Raw genomic sequence first — 21,252 nt, forward strand, 5'->3', positions numbered from 1 at the left:
TAAGGAGCTCATAAACAGAGGCATGGTCTGAGACACTTCAGGAGAGATTCTCAAATGCTAGACCTGAATTAGTTTATAGACCCAGAGCCTCTTGAATGAAGGAAAGGTCAGGAACTCTTGATGAGGAACACTACAATATGATCACAAATATATATTGAAAATCCTCATTTTGATCTTCCTCCAAAACAGTTACCATCATTAATCAGAATAAATGTGTACTAGAGAAGCGAAAATACCTAGATCTTCAGAGCATTGTTAGAAACTGGGTCTGTTACTAATGCTAACTCCTATGGAAGCAGAATACCACTGTTGTCTACCAGTCAGAGAGATTTATGGGGAGTAAGGTAATAAATTGAGTTTTGACTTAAGTTTGTCTTCATTAGGCTCAAAGAGCCCCCAAATCTGTATTTATTTCCTCAGCTTACAAAGGTATAACGGGAACCGATACACACAACAGAGTAATTCTCCACTTTGGCTCTCTAAAATCCATGAAATAAGGGTCATTATGATAGGAATGGCCAAGTGCAAACTGATGGAGTTCTCCCTACATAAAATAGCACATCATAAGTAATATCACATCCCTAGGAGAATTTCAGAGATTAAAAGACCTGAAAGATCCAGAGGTGATGATTGCTACCACATTCCCATTTAACTTTCTAGTTTGGCCAGTGAAGAAAACCAGATTGGTCTTGGGGAGTAACAGTAGATTATTATAATCTTAATCAGTTACACCTGCTGTTCCAGCAGGCTTCATTTGACAGAAGCAAACATACAGAGACCCTGGCACTTGGTATGCATCTATGAATTTGCCAAAAGCGTGTTTTCTCTATCCCAACACCCAAAGAACACCAGAAACAGGTGTTTGTTTTACCTGGCAAGGATGATAGTACACCTTTACTATCTTACTTCAGTATTATGTTACTTCTCTGGTACTGTGCCACAGTTTGGTCTACAGGAATCTCAGTTGTCCAAAGGACATCAAGTTGACAGAATCCAGGGAGCTGAAGTAGCAGACACCCAGGATGACTGGGTTAGACAATTCACATCAAAGCGTGGAAGCTGGACTTCCCTGGTGGAGCTGTGCTTGAGAAACTGCCTGCCAATGCAGGGGACACAGGTTCGAGCCCTGGTCTGGGAAGATCCCACGTGCCACGGAGCAACTAGGCACGTGAGCCACAACTACTGAGCCTGCGTGTCTGGAGCCTGTGCTCCGCAACAAGAGAGGCCGCGATAGTGAGAGGCCCGTACACCGCGATGAAGAGTGGCCCCCGCTAGCTGCAACTAGAGAAAGCCCTTGCACAGAAATGAAAACCCAACACAGCCAAAAATAAATTAATTAATTAATTTTTAAAAAGCGTGGAAGCTAAGTCTCATAAAACTACATCGGATTTGGGGTAGTGGATTTGAGGAAGAGGTGGGGGAAGGGGTCCAATAATGGAGGACATGTAGGGCTCTCTCTCCAAGAGTACGCTGTTGTACCTTGCAAGCCCTATCACTGGGAGTCGGGTGCCATGTTTGTGGACTTTAGACTTGTATAATACATTGGGTGTGCCATCTGACTCCATGGGTGACTCAACTCTCAGTTTGGAGAGGAAGAACGTCCAGAGCTGGTCCAGGCTGTAGTATCAGCAACTCTGCCATTTAGCACTTGTGATCCAGCTAATCCAATGAGGTCTGACATGTCTCTGGCCATTTGGGATACAATAGAGTCTGTGGCAGGCTCTGATAGGAGAACCAAACAGATGACCCTATGGTTCTAGCAAATAACAAACAAACCTCTCAGCAAATAACAAACCTTTAGAGAACCAGCTCTTGGGTTGCTATGCTACCAGGCAGCATGACATAGTGATTGGGAGCTCGGGCTGGCTTTAGGCTGCCTGAGGTTGAATCTCATCTCTGCCACTTACTAATTGTGAGACTGTGGACCACAGCTTATCCTTCCTTTGTCTTGGTTCCCTACCCATAAAGCTGGCTTAACAGTAGAGACTTGCTGGGAGGATTCAATGTGCTCACACGTGAGAAATGCCTGGCATGGCGTCTGGCACGTGTGAGTGCTCATAACTATTAGTTATCATATCCCATATGTTGAACAAGCATGAATCGCGCCACAAACAAAACCTTAGTTGTGTTTCCCCTCACCCCTTCAACCTCTCCTCAGTGAAATTAGTCTTCTCATGAGCCTAGATGAAACTCTAGGAGGTCCTAGAGCTTTTCTACTCATTTCTAGGTAATAAGTGAGTCACCTTAAGTCACAGTTTCAATTTACTACTTAGAATGGCAGAAAACTCAACTTGACAGTGTTAAATCCTCACCCTTCCTTGACTTTTTGTCTGGAAGCTTCTGCTCCTCCTCTGCCCCTGCTCATGTCCTCCCCAACTTGCCAGTTGTTAGTGTGGTACCACCAGGGGGAAGCAGGAGTGGGGAAGGAGGAGAGAAGGTGTCTAGACCAGCTCTCGTTTGGCTGGTGGCTTCATGCTGAGTCTCAGGGCTGACAGATGGTTAGTGCCGGATCTCTCTCATGGGTGTTTTGGTGGGTTCTTTAGAGGTTTTTTTCTGGATCCTTTTCTTCCCCTCTTCCTTTGACCACGAAGGATGTACCTATTCTGTGTGGTCTCTTGCAATTCCTTCTTTAATCTCTGGGCATGCAATACCTGGTCAGCTCTAGCCTCTTTCTGTCAAGGTCTCCAGGTGGCCTATCCAATAAGACCCCAAATGAACCACATCATGGCTTTCCGCCTCCCACTCAATCCTGAGTGGTCCTCAGGAAACACTCAGAGTCACTTCCCCTACCCACGCTGGATCCAGGCGTCACAACCCTGGTTCTGCCACCAGGAAAGATCTTACCCTCTAGATTCCTTAGGAGTCAGACCCCCAGCCCATGGGCTACGTTAGTTGCCTTAGGCGTGGTTTATACCTGTCTCCCACCCTCCACAGAACACATTTCAAAACTCTCCCAGTGACCCCTGAAGTCTTCCTCATGAAGCATGAGATTAGAAGTCAGCAAACTTTGCTTGAAGAGCGCTGGGTAGTATATTTTAGGCTTTGTGGGCTCCAGGTCTGTGTCATAACTACTCAGTTCTGTGTTGTAGCTTGAAACACAATATATGGACAATATAGACAATACGTAACCCAATCAGCATGATTGTGTCTCAGTAAAACTTTACTTATTTATTTATTGTAGCATATTCTTGTTTAAAAAAACTCCGAGTGTTTTTATTTTTTTAATTATTTATCTATTTTTTGGCTGCGTTGGGTCTTCATTGCTGCACGCAGGCTTTCTCTAGCTGTGGAGAACGGGGGTTACTCTTCGCTGCCCTGCACGGGCTTCTCAGAGCTCAGGGCGCAGGCTCAGTAATTGTGGCGCACGGGCTTAGTTGCTCCTCAGCATGTGGGATCTTCCCGGACCAGGGCTCAGAACCCACGTCCCCTGCATTGGCAGGCGGATTCTCAACCACTGCGCCACCAGGGAAGTCCCAAAACTTCACTTATGAAAAGGTGATGACCAAACCAAAAGTTTGCCGAATAGGAGGGTCGTATTCCTCTACGCCTCATCTCACTTCCCAATTATGTGGGTTGGAAGCAGCCGCTTTCTCATTACCAATCTCCTTACACCAATTCCTCTCTCTTTGTAATCTGACCACTTTTATCATCTCAAAGTGGGGAAGGATGTTTAAGAGTTTAAGAAACACTTTCTCAGACATTTCCCTTGAAAATGTTCACACATGGACCTGCCTCACCAACGCTTTTGTAACTGATAACAAATTGTCCACTCATGTGGCACCTTAATTGGAAATGAGGCAGGAAATGTTTTAAATGCGTTAGCCTGGAGAGGGCTGCAGACTCCAGCTGGTGCCTCCAGTAGAGAACTGAAGGCTGTGCCTTGAAAGTCACAGAGTGAACTGAGTTCCTTTCTCAAAAAAGGCATAGCTATCGTCCTCCATTCTATCATAGGCTGTCTTGCTTTCTTAAAGAACGTGGCACACACCCTCAGTTTCCTTGTTAACTGGGGTGTGACATTACAGCAGCCTTGTTGTGACTTGCTGTAAAACGGATGTCACTGGGGGTTATGGAGGTGCCTAGAACTAGTTTCCTTTAAAAAGAACGGCCCTGACAACTTTGCCTTGATGAGTTCTTGTGTCTGCTTTCTACAGATGTTTCTGTCTCCTTCCTCACTGTCAGCCTGTCAGCAGTCACTTCACATTGCTGTCAGTTTGCCTATCCCTAGCAGCCTCCTTCCCTATTTTGCTACCTTTAATGTGCTTGGACTTAAAAATCAAAGACTCAAGGTGTTAGAATTGTTGGATAATTGTAGTAAGAGTGAGGGCTGAGTGACTGTCCAGTTGGTAGCATATATGATCTTAATATGTGGACAATAAGACATCTATTTTGGCTGCTTACAGAATTGTTTTTATTTGTCTGTTTAGATGGAACATTTATTGTGGCTGCTTACAGATACTATTCATTCACTCATCCTTCATTTATTTATCTTTTGCTTGAATGCAAGGGTTCAGCCGTGCGGCTAATATTTTGCCCCCAGAAATGACCTTTGTTTTGGATGGGGTTAGAATCGCTTTTTTAATCTTCTGATTGATTTATGTACTCACAAATGTATAGAATTTTATATAAATGCATACATGTGATCTATGTATTTTTTGGACACTTTTTTTTTTTTGCTTTCATCCTCTCCTGCCTTCATCTACATATCCACATTAGGGCTCCTTTCCCAACTGTGATGTAGCATGTGCCAACAACTGGGTTTATATCCTTCCACATTTTCTGCATATGCGTATACAGTCACACAACACACACTCACACGTGGAGTGTCTTTTGTTTAGATGGCAGTCAATCTTTGTTTTCCACTCAACAGCCATACTTTAGGGCCCTTCCTCCCACTTGTTCTTTGTTAACAGAATTTATTTGTTCCGATAGTATGCAAAGATCTCTTGGTATGAAGAAAGTCACCCATATTCTAGCTCTAAAAAATGAATCTGGATTGGTTTTAAATAGGGAATCTCATTCTTCTTTTCATTTGTTTAGAGATGATCGTATAGCTCAGTTCTGGTAAATATTTTTACCAGATATTTTCTCTGAAAATATCAAAAATAAAAATGAAATATAGGCTTTTTCAGGTAAACAAAAGCAGAGAGATTTTCAGTGATAGTAGACATGCGCTAAAAGAAATATTAAAGGAACTTTTTCAGGAAGAAAGAAATCAATACCAGATGGAAACTTGGATCTATATAAATGAATGAAGAGCACTGGAAATGTTAAATATGTGGGAAAATATAAAAGGCTTATCTTGTTTTTTAAATGTCTTTAAAAGAAAAAAGAATGGGAATTCCCTTGTGGTCCAGTGGTTAGGACTCAGCACTTTCACAGCCGTGGCCCGGGTTTGATCCCTGGTCAGGGAACTAAGATCCCACAGACCACGCAGCATGGCCAAGATTAAAAAAAAGAAAAAAAAAGAAAAGAAAAGAAAAATGACTGTCTAAAGCAAAAACGATACTAATGTGTTGTGGACATATGTAGGAGTAAAATACAGGACAACTGAGCACAAGGGTTGGACAGAACACAGATAGGTTAAAAGTAAAAGCGTGAAAAATATATATCATGAAAATACTGATCGTAAGAAAGCTAGGGCTTCCCTGGGGGCGCAGTGGTTGAGAGTCCGCCTGCCGATGCAGGGGACACAGGTTAGAGCCCTGGTCCAGGAAGATCCCACATGCCGTGGAGCAACTAAGCCTGGGCACCACAACTACTGAGCCTGCGCTCTAGAGCCCACGCACCACAACTACTGAGCCCCTGTGCCACAACTACTGAGCCCGCACTCCACAACTACTGAAGCCCGCACACCTAGAATCCATGCTCTGTAACAAGAGAAGCCACTGCAATGAGAAGCCCGCACACTGCAATGAAGAGCAGCCCCCGCTCTCCACAACTAGAGAAAGCCCACGCACAGCAATGAAGAGCCAACGCAGCCAAAAATAAATAAAATAAAATAAAATAAATTTTTTTAAAAAGAAATTGCATGGTATTAAAAAAAATTTTTTTAAGAAAGCTAGAGTGGCTATATCAATATCAGACAAAATAGATTTCAGTCTCAATAAATTTAAAAGGACTGAAGTCACACAAAGTATGACCTCTGACCACAATGAAATTAAATTATAAACCAACACCAGAAAGATATTTGAAAAATTCCCAAATATTTTGTATTGTATTTCCAAATATATTGTATGTAAATAATACATTTCTAAATAACTCATGGATAAAAGAAGAAACTACAAGGGAAATTACAAATACTTTGAACTAAACAGAAATGGAAACACAACACATCAAAAAAAATTTCTTTTTCAACACATCAAAATTTTGAGAGGGAAATTTCCTTTTTTTTTTCTGGCCATGCTGCGCGGCATGGAGGATCTTAGTTCCGGGACCAGGGATCAAACCCATGCCTCCTTCAGTGGAAGCACAGAGTCTTAGCCCCTGGACCACCAGGGAATTCCCTAGAGAGAAACTGAAAGTTTTAAATGCTTATACTACAAAAAAATATGTCTCAAATCAGTGATCTATGCTCCCACTTCAAGAAGCTAGAAAATGGGGCTTCCCTGGTGGCGCAGTGGTTGAGAGTCTGCCTGCTGATGCAGGGGACACGGGTTCGAGCCCTGGTCTGGGAGGATCCCACATGCTGTGGAGCGGCTGGGCCCGTGAGCCACAACTACTGAGCCTGCGCGTCTGGAGCCTGTGCTCCGCAACGAGAGGCCGCGAAGGTGAGAGGCCCGCGGGCCCGCGCACCGCGATGAAGAGTGGCCCCCGCTCGCCACAACTGGAGAAAGCCCTCGCACAGAAATGAAGACACAACACAGCCAAAAATAAATAACTAAATAAATAAGAAGCTAGAAGAGCAAATTAAATACAAAGCTAGCAGAATAAAGAAAATAATAAAGAGTGAAAATCAATGAACCAGAAAGTACACAAACAGTAGAGCTAATCAATAAAACCAAAACTCTTTCTTCAAAAACATCAACAAGATAAGTAAACCTCTAACAACACTGAACAAGAAAATTCTAAAAAGAACATTCAAGTGATCAACATCAGGGTTGAAAGAGGCAATATCACCACAGACATAAAGAAGATAATAAGAGAATATTATGAAAAACTTTATGCCAATAGATCATCAACCTTTAAATAGACAAATTTCTCAAAAAATACAAATTATCAAAACTGGCTCAAAATAATAGAGCACCCAAAGAGCCCTATATCAATTTTAAAATTGAATTATTAATATAAAACCTTCCCATAAAGAAGACTTTAGGCCCACGTGGTTTCCCTGGTGAATTCTAACAAAATCTTAAGGAAGAAATAATAGCAATTCTATGCAAACTCTTTCAGAAAATAGAGGAGGGAGGAACTACTTCTCAACACATTTGATGAGGACAGACTATTCGGACACCAAAACCATTACAAGACAAAGAAACTACAAACCAGTATCACTCATAAACATAGAGGTTAATATTCTTGACAGAATATTTGCAGACTGAATCCAGCAATGTATAAAAAGGGTAATACCCCGTGACCAGTGGTATGTGTTCAGGAATGCCAGGTTGGTTTAACATTCAAAAACCAATCAATGTGGGCTTCCCTGGTGGCGCAGTGGTTGAGAGTCTGCCTGCCGATGCAGGGGACACGGGTTCGTGCCCCGGTCCGGGAAGATCCCACATGCCGCTGAGCGGCTGGGCCTGTGAGCCATGGCCGCTGAGCCTGCACGTCCGGAGCCTGTGCTCCACAATGGGAGAGGCCACAACAGTGAGAGGCCCACATACCACAAAAAAAAAAAAAAAAAAAAAACCAATCAATGTAATTCACCATTAAAACAGAATAAAATAGAAAAACCATACAGGCCTCTCAATAGACATGGAAACTGCATCTGACAAAATATAACACCCACTCATGATTTAAAAGATTTTTTTAAAAACTCTGAAGAAACTAATAGAAAGGAACTTCCTCAGCCTGTTATAGGGCATCTATGAAAAACCTACAGCTAACAATGTAATGGTGAAAGAATGTTTACCCCTGAGATAAGACACAGGATAACGATGTCCACCTTTCCCTCCTTTTATTTAAAATTGCCTAGAGGGGTGGGATAGGGAGGGTGGGAGGAAGGTTCAAGAGGGAGGGGATATGGGGTATATGTATACATATAGCTGTTTCACTTTTTTGTACAGCAGAAACTAACACAACATTGTAAAGCAATTATACTCCAATAAAGGTGAAAAATAAAATTGTAATGGAGGACTAAGTGCAAACAAGAAAAATAAATAAAAGACATACAGAGTGGCTAGAAAAACATAAAACTGTCTTCCTGCAAGACATGATCATGTATAAATGGCCAATATGCATATGAAAAAATGCTCAACATCAGGGCCAGGTATTAGACTCTGGGGAAGTAGTCCATGAGGAAGGAATCTATCTGTTTGTGGACAGGCTTTCTCTAGTTACGGCGAGCGGGGGCTACGCTTCGTTGTGGTGCGCAGGCTTCTCATTGTGGTGACTTACCCTGTTGCAGAACACAAGCTCTAGGCGCACAGGCTTCAGTAGTTGTGGCACACGGGCTCAGTAGTTGCGGCAGGCAGGCTCAGTAGTTGTGGCACGTAGACTCTAGAGAGCAGGCTCAGTAGTTATGGTGCACAGGCTCAGTTGCTCCAGCGGCATGTGGGATCCTCCCAGACCAGGGATTGAACCCGTGTCCCCTGCATTGGCAGGCGGATTCTTAACCACTGCGCCACCAGAGTAGTCCTGGAATGTATCTGTTTTTGCTTACTGCAATATCCTAAATACCCAGTGCAGTGCCTGTCCATAGTAGGTGTTTGCCTTTACTTTGTGAATGAATGAATAAAAGGGCAAATGTTAGATTGGGGTAGTTCGGTCCTGAGAGGTCACATTTCACTTCAGTCAAGACAATTTTAGTATTTCAATTTTGGAAAAAGAATCTTAGATCCCTATTCTTAAGTAAGACAGAATATGGCTAAGAGAAACTGTTTTCCTTTAGCAGTTACTTTTGATGGTTAATTTTCTGTGTCATCTGGCCTGGGCCACCAGATACCGAGATAAGTTATTTCTGGGTGTGTCTGTGACGGTGTTTTGGATGAGATTAGCGTCTGAACTGATGGAACCACAAAAATAGAATGCCCTCTCCAATGCAGGTGGGCATCAGCCAATCCACTGAGGGTCTGAACAGAACAGAGGTGGAAAATGGAGGAATTAGCTCTTTTTTTTCCTGCCTCACTGCAAGAGCTGGGACATCTCATCTTCTCCTGCCCTTGCACTGGTTTTCAGGCCATGGCCTAGGACTGCCCACCAGTTTTCTTTCCTTTTTTTTTTTTAAATAATATTTTGTGTTTTTAAGGGCCTTGAGTTTTGTGGGGGTGTTTTTTACAAACTTATTTATTTTGGGCTGTGTTTTGTCTTCGTTGCTGTGCGCAGGCTTTCTCTAGTTGCAGCGAGCGGGGGCTACTCTTCATTGCGGTGCACGGGCTTCTCATTGTGGTGGTTTCTCTTTTTGCGGAGCACGGGCTCTAGGCGTGCAGGCTTCAGTAGTTGTGGCTCGCAGGCTCTAGAGTGCAGGCTCAGTAGTTGTGGCACAAGGCACAGTTGCTCCACGGCATGGGGGATCTTCCTGGACCAGGGTTCGAACCTGTGTCCCCTGCATTGGCAGGCGGATTCTTAACCACTGCACCACCAGGGAAGTTCCCCACCAGCTTTCTTGATACTCTAGCTTGCAGATGGCAGATTTTACGTATATATGTATCTCCATATACAGTCATCCCTTGGTGTCTGAGGGGAATTAGTTCCAGGACCTGTTGTGGATACCAATACCAAGGGATGCTCAAGTCCCATAGTCTGCCCTCTGTATTCACCGGTTCTGCATGAACGGATTCTACCAACTGTGGATGATGTATTAAGTTTGCTATCCACATTTGGTTGAATTTGTGGATGCAGAACCTGAGGCTATGTAGGGCCAACTATATATTTACTGAAAAAAATCTGCATATAAGGGGACCCACATAGTTCAAACCTGTATTTTTCAAGGATCAACTCTATATAAAATATATATGGAGAAAAAAATATAGATATATTAATGGTATATATATGAGAATATATAGAGAGAATATATATTTTAATATACACATATATATATATATTTATTCTAATGGTCTGTTTCTCTGGAGAACCCTAACTGATACATTACTCATATGCTCATATGTTTACTATCATAAATAAGATTGTCTATCCAAAATACTTTAGGGTTGCTACACACTTATCTGTATGATTTCTTTTTGTAAGGAGCTTACTCTTTATGATTACAAAGGTAATACATGCCTTCTGTATGGAGTCTAGAAAGTGCTGAAAAATTAAGTAGAAAGTGAAAATTCCCTAAAATCCCATCACCCCAATGGACATTGAGCTCTTCCTTCTTCCACTTCCTGTTTTCCTCATAGTTTTTTCCACTATTTTGGCACTAACAACATAAAGGGCATGGAGATAGAGATTGGCACAAAAAGGAATCAGGTGGGTCCCTTGGGGACAGAGGGGGATGGACGTCCATGTGGAATTTTCTAGTGGGTAGTTGGAAATGTAAACCAGGAGAGATTTCAGATCTCTAAGTGGGGAGGGAGAGGGGTCACAGAGGTGTCAGGTGAAATCTCAGGAAGGGGAGGAAGCTGGCCAGAGAAGGAAAGCAGACCAAGAAGAAAGGAAGAATCTTGTACAGTATCATTAGTTTATACTTGCTCCAGAAAGTATATGGGGTAACGCATTAGAAAGAATCTGTTTTCTCTTGAATTCTTATCTATGAATGTTCTTCTGGGCTCTTCAGGAGTGAGATGCTTTCTTTCTGTATTCTCCACACCTGCAGACTGTAGCCAGCATTCTTTTCAAGAGAGTGAGTTGACATGTGAAGGGCACAGAATTAACCAGAATACTACTTTCTGAATGCCATCTTCTCTTTCCTCTGAATATTGATTTCATCTACTCTTTTTAAAAACAAGTTTGTTTGGAATGGCTTTTCAGAAGTGTCTATTTCCACACACACATTATGAATACAAGAATCTGTTTAAATCAATGTTCTTTGAGAGAAGGCAAGTTTGCAAGTGGATAAAATGTCTTGCTGATTCTTGTCGCATGCATTTATGATCCTCCAGCCATCTTTTTAATAGGCTGCATTCCTACTGCTTCAAGGTGTGCTCACAAAGGACAGATCTCATGAGTTTTTGTTATTAGCCCCTAATTTCCTGTTGTACGATTTGACTTGTGTGCCTAGAGAGAGAGAGACAGAAGTCCAGCAGTAGTTCTGCAAGTGGTTGCCAGACGTCCCAAAGCAGATAGAGGTGCTGCCTCTATCTTCTGAAAAGAAAAATGGTAGGAAATGCTGCCAAGGCACCCAAAGCCTAGTCAGCAACACATATTCCCCAAACAACTTGTTTAAAAGGCCTCCCAAACACTATAACATATAAACCAAACAACTCTATACAGAAAAGAACCCCCTGAATCTAAATTATCTACCTCAAACACAAGGATCTCAGATGTCAAATCTTGTTCCTTGTACGTTCATATCTCAGTAGAATGGTGCACAGGAAATGTTCTCCTCCTGGCCATCATTCCCTCAGTTCAGCAGCCATTACAGAGCTCAATAGCTATCATGCATTGAGTCCCAAATGCAAAATGTCTGAAGCTGAACTCACCACCTTCCGCCCAGCTCAAGACTGCAAACTTCCTTAGGCAAATCCATTTCTCTGACTCACAGGAGGAAAGAAGATTACAGATATGAGCTGGGGGAGAAGGAATTCCATTAGGCTTTGTGGGCCCATTTTTAAGATCTGCCACGGTTCACAGAAAGAGGGAGGGGAAGGGCAAGGGCACAGCAGACTTTTCCGGATAATAACAAGACAAGGTAAGATGTGCTATAGCCGGGTCGTGGAAGCATATGGTGGGAGACGTTGAGTCTGGCTAGGAGGAGAGTCGGGAAGCTTTTCAGTACAGTGCCTGACACAAAGTAGGTGACTGATAAGTGATTAATGATTGAAAGGAGGTAATGTCTGAATATCAACCTGATGCTAAATGGGCCTGCCTACATGGAGAAGCCGGGAGAGATTTTACATGAGAGCAAAAAAGGCAAGCTGTGTCAATTCCCAGACGTGTCCAGGAAATGACAAAACTTGGGTTGTGCCCTGGCAGTAGGCTGGCAACATGGTATGGGGGTCTTGGACAGGATTTGGTAGACAATGGAGATCCAGAAAAGCCAAAGGGTAGATCTACTAAGAACTATATTTTCTTTTTTAATGGCCACACCGCATAGCACTCGGGATCAAACCCGTGCCCCCTACAGTGGAAGCGCAGAGTCTGAACCACTGGACCGCCAGGGAAGTCCCCAAGAACTATATTTTCTAATACAATGTTGGTGGTCCTATGTATGACTACTCTGAGAGAAGCAAAATGGGCTTAAAAAAATATAATCGTAGTTCAGCTGAGAGATAAAAAGGGAGTGAAACGAAGTAGATGTTAGATGGGCCCCCAAAGAATACTTTTTTTTCCTTCAACAAATAATTAAGAGTACACATCATCTCACATCCTAAAAGAAACAAGTACACTCCTCCTTCATCCTGCAGCTTTTCCCTGGGTCCCTCACAAACTTGCCTTCACAGTCAAGGCTGTAAAATATCTCCTGCTTGCCTTCCCTTCGTTCTTTTTTTTTTTTTTTTAAATGTATTTATTTACTTATTTGGTTGTACCGGGTCTTTTTTAAAATTTATTTATTTTTGGCTGCGTTGGTTCTTTGTTGCTGTGCGCGGGCTTTCTCTAGTTGCAGAGAACAGGGGCTACTCTTTGTTGCAGTGGGTGTGCTTCTCATTGAGGTGGCTCCTCTTGTTGCAGAGCACGGGCTCTAGGCGTGCAGGCTTCAGTAGTTGTGGCGCACGGGCTCAGTTGCTCCGTGGCATGTGGGATCTTCCCAGACCAGGGATCAAACCCGTGTCCCCTGCATTGGCAGGCGGGTTCTTAGCCACTGCACCACCAGGGAAGTCCCTACACCGGGTCTTAATTGTGACAAGGGGGGTCCTCAGTTGTGGCTCCATGGCTCCTTAGTTGTGGCATGAGAACTCTTAGTTGTGGCATGCATGTGGGATCTAGTTCCCAGACTAGGGATCGAATCTGGGCTCCCTGCATTGGGAGTGCAGAGTCTTATCCACTGCGCCACCAGGGAAGTCCCTGCATTCCCTTCTTGAGGGCACATCAGTTTGGCTTCGGCCCTCTCCACTCCTGCCAACGTTCCTCCTGAGATCCCATTGCTAGCAGGTACTTCCTAACCTTTACCTTGCTGACTTCTACCTTCAGCACCGGACCAGGCTGACCGATTCTCCCATGCTCTTTCTCGGCCTGTTCTCACTCTAGCTTCTTACCCCTCACATAGCTGAGTTTCCAGTTTCGTGTCCCTTTGTCAGTTTCAGCTCCTCCCAGCATGCTTTGCACTACTGACTCCCAGACCTCCACCTCCTCTCAGCCATCTCTCCTGACTCCACACGCGTTTACCCAACTGCCTCTTAGACACCTTCACTTATTTGCGCCAGGGGCAGCTCAAACTCCACAGGCACCAGAAGGAGATCATCTGGCCTTGGGCATGTTAGCTAACCGAATTGGGTCTCACTTCCTCAACTATAAAACAGGGGCATTACCAATAGCCACGTCACACAGAAGCACATTAAAGTAAACGAAATAACACAGAATGGCATGTCAGACCCTGGCACATGGTAAACGATCTACAAGTGTTAAACCATTACTGTGACTTCACTCAAACCCATTCCTTCCTACCCATATATTCCCTAACTTATAAACCCACCACCCATGTCCTTCATCAAGCAAATACCTAGAGCCTCCTTGATACCTCCCTCTTCCTTAACCTCATAGTTGTTCTGTCCCAACCCATCCATTTCCCTTCTTAAGTACCTGAGCTTGTCTCTCCTCTACTCCATTGCCTTAAGCTCTCAGCATCCCCTGGGCTGAGGGCTAGGGCTATTCTTTCCCTGACCCCACTCTTGCTACTCTACACATTAGTCGTGAAAGAGCATATTGCATGACACCACTCTCCTCTTAAAAGCTTTCAATGGCTTCCCACTGCCTTGGGGACAAAATCCAAACTCCTTGGAAGGACACAGAGGCTCTTCAGGACCTGGTCTCAGTCCTCCTCCTTACTCCATAAGCTCCAGCTCGTCCTCCTTGGGTAATGCCACAGTACTCGTCAAGCTCAGTTAGGCCACAGTGCCTTCTCCAACCACTCTTGCTGCTTCTTCCAGATGTAGCTCAGGTGCCACTTCCTCTAAAAAGCTTTCCTGGACTTCCAGTCAGATGAATATCTTTGTCCTTTGTTCCACAGAGTCTCTGCCCTAACACTTACCATGCTTTAGTTATTACCTGCTCATTTGCCTATCCTCTCCCACTAAATCGAGCTACCTGTGGGAAAGAAAAGTATCTTTTAATTTCCGTATTCCCAGAACCCAGCACAGTGCCCGGCAGGCAGTAGGTTGCACGGGAAGTTAATCAGAACAGTCTTTCCACCTAAAAGGAAACAACGTGGTTTGGGGAATCGATATTAGTGTTTAGCGAATCCACTCCTCTCGCGGCACAAGGCTGCACAGGGGTTCCTTTAGGCCTGCGTGGATATCCAGTGCCTGCATGTCCTTCTCGGGGCTTCAGCTCAGGCAGATTTAACCCTCACGATTAGGGCAGACACAGGACTGCATCGGCAGAGCCTGCACGGGAGCCTGCAAATGCACGCTCAGCGGCCTGAGGTCAAATCCTGAGCCCTTTGTTCCAGGCAGCGGAGGGCAAGTGGCTCCGAGCCCGCCAGCCCTGACGGGTGCAGGGCCTGCCTGGGCAGAATGGCACACAAAAACGCACCGGGGAGCGCCGTGTCGGGCAGGGGCGCGCGTGTGCACTGGCCCTCTCCGTGCCAGACTCCTGGCCCTGGGACCCCGCGCTCGCCGGCGCCCCTCTCGGTGACCCAGTCTCTGGGCTAAGCCGACTTCTCGGCCCGCGGCCGCAGCGGGCGGGAAAGCACTCCGTTGCCCAGCGTCACGCGCTAGCGGCTGGGCGGGCGGCGCGCGCGCACGCGCGGGGCGGGACGGGGCGGGGCGGGGCCAGCGGGGGCGGGGCGGGGCGGGGCTGGAGCCGGGCACAGGAAGAGCTGGGAGGCCCAAGCCGTCCCAGCGTGCCCCGCGCGGCGTGGACTCGGGCAGCTGCCGCCATCCCGCTGGCGAGGAGGAGAGAGAGGCCCGCCCGCTTGCCGGTCGGGCCAGTGTGGGCTAGTGCGTGAGGGCGCGGGGGGCCGTGTCAGCGAGACGCAGAGCGCAGCCGCCACCACCAAACGGACATGTTGGAGCCCAGGGCCGCCGCCGCCTCTTTTTCCTTATCCTCCGAACGGGACTGAGAGGGGGCCCGCCACCCCGCCGCCTCTGCCTCGGCCGCCCGCCCCGCCGCCTCGGCCGCAGCCTCTTCCTGCCCGGCCTCCAGCTCCGCAGCTCATCGCCTCCGCCGGCCCCTCAGGCCCGGCCGGTTCCCCGGCCCCGCTCCGCCGCGGCGCGAGGTCTATGTGACCGGCGGGCCCGGAGCAGCCGCCGCCGCAGCGCGAACATGGACGCCGTCAACGCCTTCAACCAAGAGGTAAGGGGTGCTTGGAACAGGAGGGTGCCGGGCCTGCCGTGGAGTCGGGGCGTCGTTTCTCCTGCCGCCGGAGGTTTAAAGCTTAGGTCGGGGTGGGGACTCTTCCTGCCCCGGTTCCGGGGCGGCGGGGCCTGCGCGGAGCGGCCTGTGGCCCGGGGAGGTCGCGGCGGCCGCGGGAGCCGACCCCACACCCCTCCCCCACCTCCCACTCCCGGGCGGCGACCTCGGGCTGCCCCTCTCGCCCCCTTCCGGCCTTCTCCAGCCCGCGTCGGCGCCGGTGCCTCTAACTTCGCCCCCTTTCAGGTCCGGGTGCTCTCGCTCTCTGCTCCCAGCCCCGTATTGGCTTCGCGGTACCGGGAGCCCGCAAGGGGCTAAGAAAGAAGCGCGGGCGGGCGTAGGGGGCGGGGGGAGCCGGAGCATCTGCTGGTCGCAGGGCTGGCGGAGCGGCGGCCTCGGCTCTCCTGTTGCTCGGGCCGCGGCGCGACAGCGGCTGGACTCTGATCCCGGGTCGGGGAGGAGTTGGAGAGGGTGTTCATCCCTCTCCCCCGGGATTCCTACACTTGGGAAATGGGCTTAATAAACGGGGCTCCTTATCTTACCGAGTCGTGAACCCAACCGTCTTATGGGCTCTGTGGCCCCAACGTGACACCTAAAAAGTTGAATGGGAGGGAAGAGTATTCGCCCCGCCTTAGACCGCTAGAATGCCGGCTTTGGCCTCCAGTCCCCCACCCTTGCACCCTTCTCGCGGTAGTTAATCCTCGGCTCCCTTCTTTGGGAGCATTTACATGTGAAAACCTCCCAAAACCGGGAACAAAGCTGCCTGCCGCCCTAAAGCTCTCTGGTTGTATCTCCAAACATTCCAGGTACTGTTTTTGAAGCGTAGAGTCCACACATTTCTATTTTTCAGAATCGATTTGAGGGGAGAGGTCTTGATCATTGATGATTTAAAATGTAGTTACAGAATGGAAACAATTGTCATGTGTTAGTTGGATTATCTTTCTTTTCCAAGTACTAAAGATAAACCCAGCACTGAAGAAGTCAGATGTAGTAGTGTAGTGCTAGATGTCTTGGGACAGCGTTAAAAACTTGGTGCATCTCACAGTGAGATTTTTGTAGTTTCACTTGTGACAGAATTAGGGTGCAGTAACTTTCACTTTGCAGTGCTATAATATCGTACCCTCCACTAACACTGCAGTTAGCACCGTTTATTGCTTTATCAATTATCCTAGAAATGATTTGTCTTCAACTGATGGATACATAACATGTCTTAACTGCAGAAGTTGGGCAGTGTCTTGTAAAGTTCAGTATTGATTATTTTCAAAATGATGAAATAGTATTTCCTCATTTTTGATGGCTAGAGAATTTGTGATAATGCTCCAAAGATTTCAGGGTTGGAAGTTGACTTTGTTTCCTTAAGGCAAAATACACTGGAATGTTGGCTTCATGAGGGCAGGGAGTTTCTGTTCTTTGCTTTCTCCCCCCCCCCCCCCCCCAGCATAGCACATGGTTGGCAAATACTTGTTGAATGAATGAGACTTTATACAAATGGTACAATTTTTTAGAAGATAAGTACATTTCTTTCTCAAGATAAAAACTTTTTGAATGGTTTTAACGAACAAAGAGGAGGGTTTTTAGTGTATTCTTAAGATCAGAAGTATTTAATTCTGATTGAGACATTATGGAAGTTCACATTAAGCACATTATTAAGCAAAGTGTCTTATGTTAATTCTGGAAAAATGTCATCAGTAGTTTTTACTTTGAAAACCAAAATTAGGAATGATACTCCTTGAAAAAGGAAAATGGTATTTTAACCTTTTTAAATGTACAAAATGAGAATTTTCTTATCATTGATCATTTTCCTCTTTAAATAATTTCTATTTCCATTTCTAGTCTTTATCACTGCAAATTGCATTATGTTAGGTGTATGTTACCAATTCCAACTCTCTTCTGCCAGACTTTATTCCCAAAACACTTTTTTCTGGAGAAAATAGTCTGACTTTAAAATCCATCTCCTTGTGCCTGCCTGATTGTAGTGCTTCTCAGTTAATTCCCCCCATTCATGAAATGTTATTGATTAGTTCAAATCTGTAACTTCAGATCTCCCAAATCTTCATTTTGCAAACCTGCTTAGCTGTAAAGCTGTGTCCTTAATACGATGGCACTACTACTGAGGACCTCTGTCCCATAGGAGCCTAAACTAATAGAGGACACAAAACTTAGGCAAGTAGCTTTAATATGGGATAGAATGGCTTCCTTTGGGGCCCTTGTAGAGTACTGTGGGATGGCCGTGGGGGATTAGACTTGGGCGGAGAGGATAGTATCAGTCTCAGGATTTCCGAAGGTGTTGGAAAAGTAATGCAGAGGCTACAGTGGTGAGAAATAAGGAACAGTAGTTTGACTCCTGAGAGTACTGGAAACTAAGAATCATTAAGGTATCAATAATTTTGGGTCTGACAAGTTTTACATCTCTGATGTGTTTGAATTCCATTTTTTTTTTCCAGGTCGTGGATAAATTGAAGGTTTTAAGTAGTGGAGTGATAATCAAAATACTGCTTGATTTGTAGTATATATTGGAGAAGGCAGAGGTTTGGAGAAATTTGGCGGGTTGGGGACTGAGGTAGGAGAAGCAAGTAGAATCTGAACTTGGCACGTCTGTAGAGGGAGTGGAGAGGAGGGGAAGGATGTGGACCAGAAGAATCCATGGACTTGACATCTGGTAGGTTTAGAAGCACCTTTTGCCCCCACATTCTGAGTGCTGGGAGAGGGGGGATGCTGTTAACATGACAAGCAGTCATCAAAAGTATATTTAGTGGATGGGAAAATATGCTCGATTTTGAACAGCTTGAGTTTGAGTGGAACAGTCGTGTAGAAATTTTTGGCAAGCAGTTGGTCACGTAGGACTCAAACTTGGAAGCAAGAGTTAGAGGGAGACATCAGGGAGTCACTCTCAGATGTGCCCTAGAGAAAATTGAGAGGGGGAGACAAAGGAATTAATATTTAATAAGCATCTATATAGCATGTCAGTCACTTTATATATACATATCTAAGTTAATACTCCTACAGCCTTGCGTAGATGTCCATTTATAGGTGAGAAAACTGATTTTCAAAGAAGTTGAATAATAAATCTCTCAAGGGCATACTACTAGTTAATGGCAGAGCTGAGATTTGAATACAGATGGTCCCCTCTTAATTGCTGCCTGAAGATAATATTTTATATAATACCAGGGGAGTGGTCACAGGTTAAGACTTAAGTAAGAAAAAGGCCACAAAATTCTTTGAGGGTAATGGAATCTGTAGTTTAAAGTTGAATGGTGATAGGAGAGATAAGGAAATAAGAGGTAGCAAATGTAAAGTAGTTGGGGTTTTTTGTTTGTTTTTGTTGTTTTAGAAGTTTGGTTGGAGGTATTCCCAGGGAAAAGTTGCTTCAAGGATGAAGGGAAGGAAGAATAATTAACAGTGTAGTAGGCACTGGTGCTAGCCCTTTGGTATGTTTATATAGTGTGTATATATAAAGTCTTAACCTAAGTAAGTGGTGTTCAAGCCCTGGTCTCTATTAGATGGGCATAGAAGTTAAAGCATGTTGAGGGACGGAATGTGCAAAAAAAAAAAAAAAAAGCATAGTTTAAAGCAGCCAGAGGGATTGGTTAACTTAGAGCAAAATTGTGGATGAGAGGAAGGGAACAGATCTGATGCACAGGTAAAAGAGGTCAGTATATCTGTGATAAGAGAGGAAGGAAGATAAAAAAAAGCCAAGGTTATTAAAGGCATTTTGACAGGACTTTTATGACAAGACACTGTGTTAAGTGTTGTAAAAGATGGAAAGATGAGTAAAAAAAAATCAGTGATACTTAATTGTGTTCTATTATGTTTATATACACTCCTTAATAAGAAGGGTTTGGTAGTTCATAAGTTTGTTGAATGGATAAAGGTTATAGATAGGATTTTTTAAATCTGTAGATTGCATTTTTAGCCTTTAATCAGTCTTCGCTAAATCCAAAAGAAGAACTCTTCCCTCTCCCTCACTTTTTTTTTGGGGGGGGGGCAACATCTGTGATTTTAAGATGTTTAAAGTACAAAAAACGTGCAGAGAATATAACAAGAATCGACAGTTGTTATTTATGTGTTTTTAATTTTAAAATAAAGTATTATAAAGTCCTTCTTTCCTCCCATCTCCTCTATCCCCGCCCCCCCAGTCAGAAGCAATCAAGTAATGAATTTAGTATAATATCAATCTCTGGTCCTTAAACAATATTCTATATTTTGGTATACATGAGTAGTATATTGTACATATTCCGCAATGCTTTTTTGCTTAAACATTATTAATACTGTATATTAAGATTTAGTTCTTTCTATCTGCTGTGTAGTATGCTATTATTTGAATAGACCGTATTTTATTTATCTGGTTCCCCAGTTGATGAACATTTGTTTCTCATTTGTTACTGACAAACACTGCAATGAACTTTCTCAATCATGTCTCTTTGTGGAAGAGTTTCTCTAGGACAGCTGTTCTCAAACTTTGGAGTTTGGCTCCTTTAAACTCTTAAAAGTTAAGGACCACAGAGAGCTTTTGTATCTGTGGGTTATATCTTGATATTTACCATATCAGAAATTTAAGCTGAGAAACACATTTATTAAAAAAAATGTACCTATTGCATGTTAACATAAATAACATTTCTAATGAAAAATAACATTTCCAAAACAAAAAAAATTAGAAGAGTGACATGGTTTTTTATTTTTGCAAATCTCATTTAAACTTACGTTTAATAAAACTTGAATTCTTGTATATACTTTTTCATTCAGTCTCTTGCATCAGGTAGCCTCTGGAAAACTGCTGTATACTTGTGAGAAAATGAATGAAAAGGGCAAGAAATGTCTTAGTATTGATATGAAAACAGTTTTTACCTCACAGACCACTGAAAGGAACTCAGACACCCTCTTCCCCACACCGCTCCCCACAGCCCCCAGGATCCTGGAGTTACTTTGTGAGAACTACTGTATCGAGGTGTGGTATGCATATAATGCTACTTTGAAGTACAGGAAGAAAATATGAGTGCTTTTATATTTGTTTATCTTTAAAATCAGACAAATTAAACTTTATGAGTAATTTTAATACATGAATTGATTTTGCTGCTCTTATTCACTTGGGCTGACAGTCTTGAATCATGTTACTCTGAAGGAAGAATTGAGCTCCACATCTCATTGGGGAGCCTGCCACTCTTCTTATTCCCACTGGAAATTGTTCTGTATGAACTATTGTATATTTTACCTATTGATTACTAGGCATGATTGTCTTCTAGAATTTAGGTCATATGATGAGTATTGTAAAGCATTTTTTTTTTAACCTGTAATGTCAGTCTGGTTGCTTTTTGACCATTCCTTTCTTCTTTGAGAGGTCTATCTAAAGAAGTGGACAAAGATTTGAAACACGGTTCTTACTGTGTGGAAGAGATGTAGAGGACCAGGGCAACAGAAGTAAAATTGGAGGTTTCTCTTGACTCATTTGACAATGTCACGCTGTTAATCACAGGAGTTGGGATACTAAAA

The 21,252-nt window shown here is 44.3% G+C and overlaps 1 protein-coding gene across 2 annotated transcripts in view; it reads left to right on the forward strand.

Annotated features, from left to right (window-relative positions):
• The first annotated feature begins 15,419 nt into the window (after window positions 1-15,419).
• The window catches only part of SCAF4 (SR-related CTD associated factor 4), a 56,342-nt gene continuing 50,509 nt past the window's right edge, over window positions 15,420-21,252 (forward strand). For both annotated transcript variants that reach the window (XM_082840237.1, XM_082840238.1), the window contains exon 1: window positions 15,420-15,708. In XM_082840237.1, coding sequence (XP_082696363.1) covers window positions 15,679-15,708 — 30 coding nt within the window. In that variant the 5' untranslated portion in view covers window positions 15,420-15,678. The remainder of the gene's footprint in view (window positions 15,709-21,252) is intronic.

The sequence above is a fragment of the Leucopleurus acutus genome (genome assembly GCF_964270905.1).
Source record: "Leucopleurus acutus genome assembly, chromosome: 5".
Classification (NCBI taxonomy): Eukaryota; Metazoa; Chordata; class Mammalia; order Artiodactyla; family Delphinidae; genus Leucopleurus; species Leucopleurus acutus.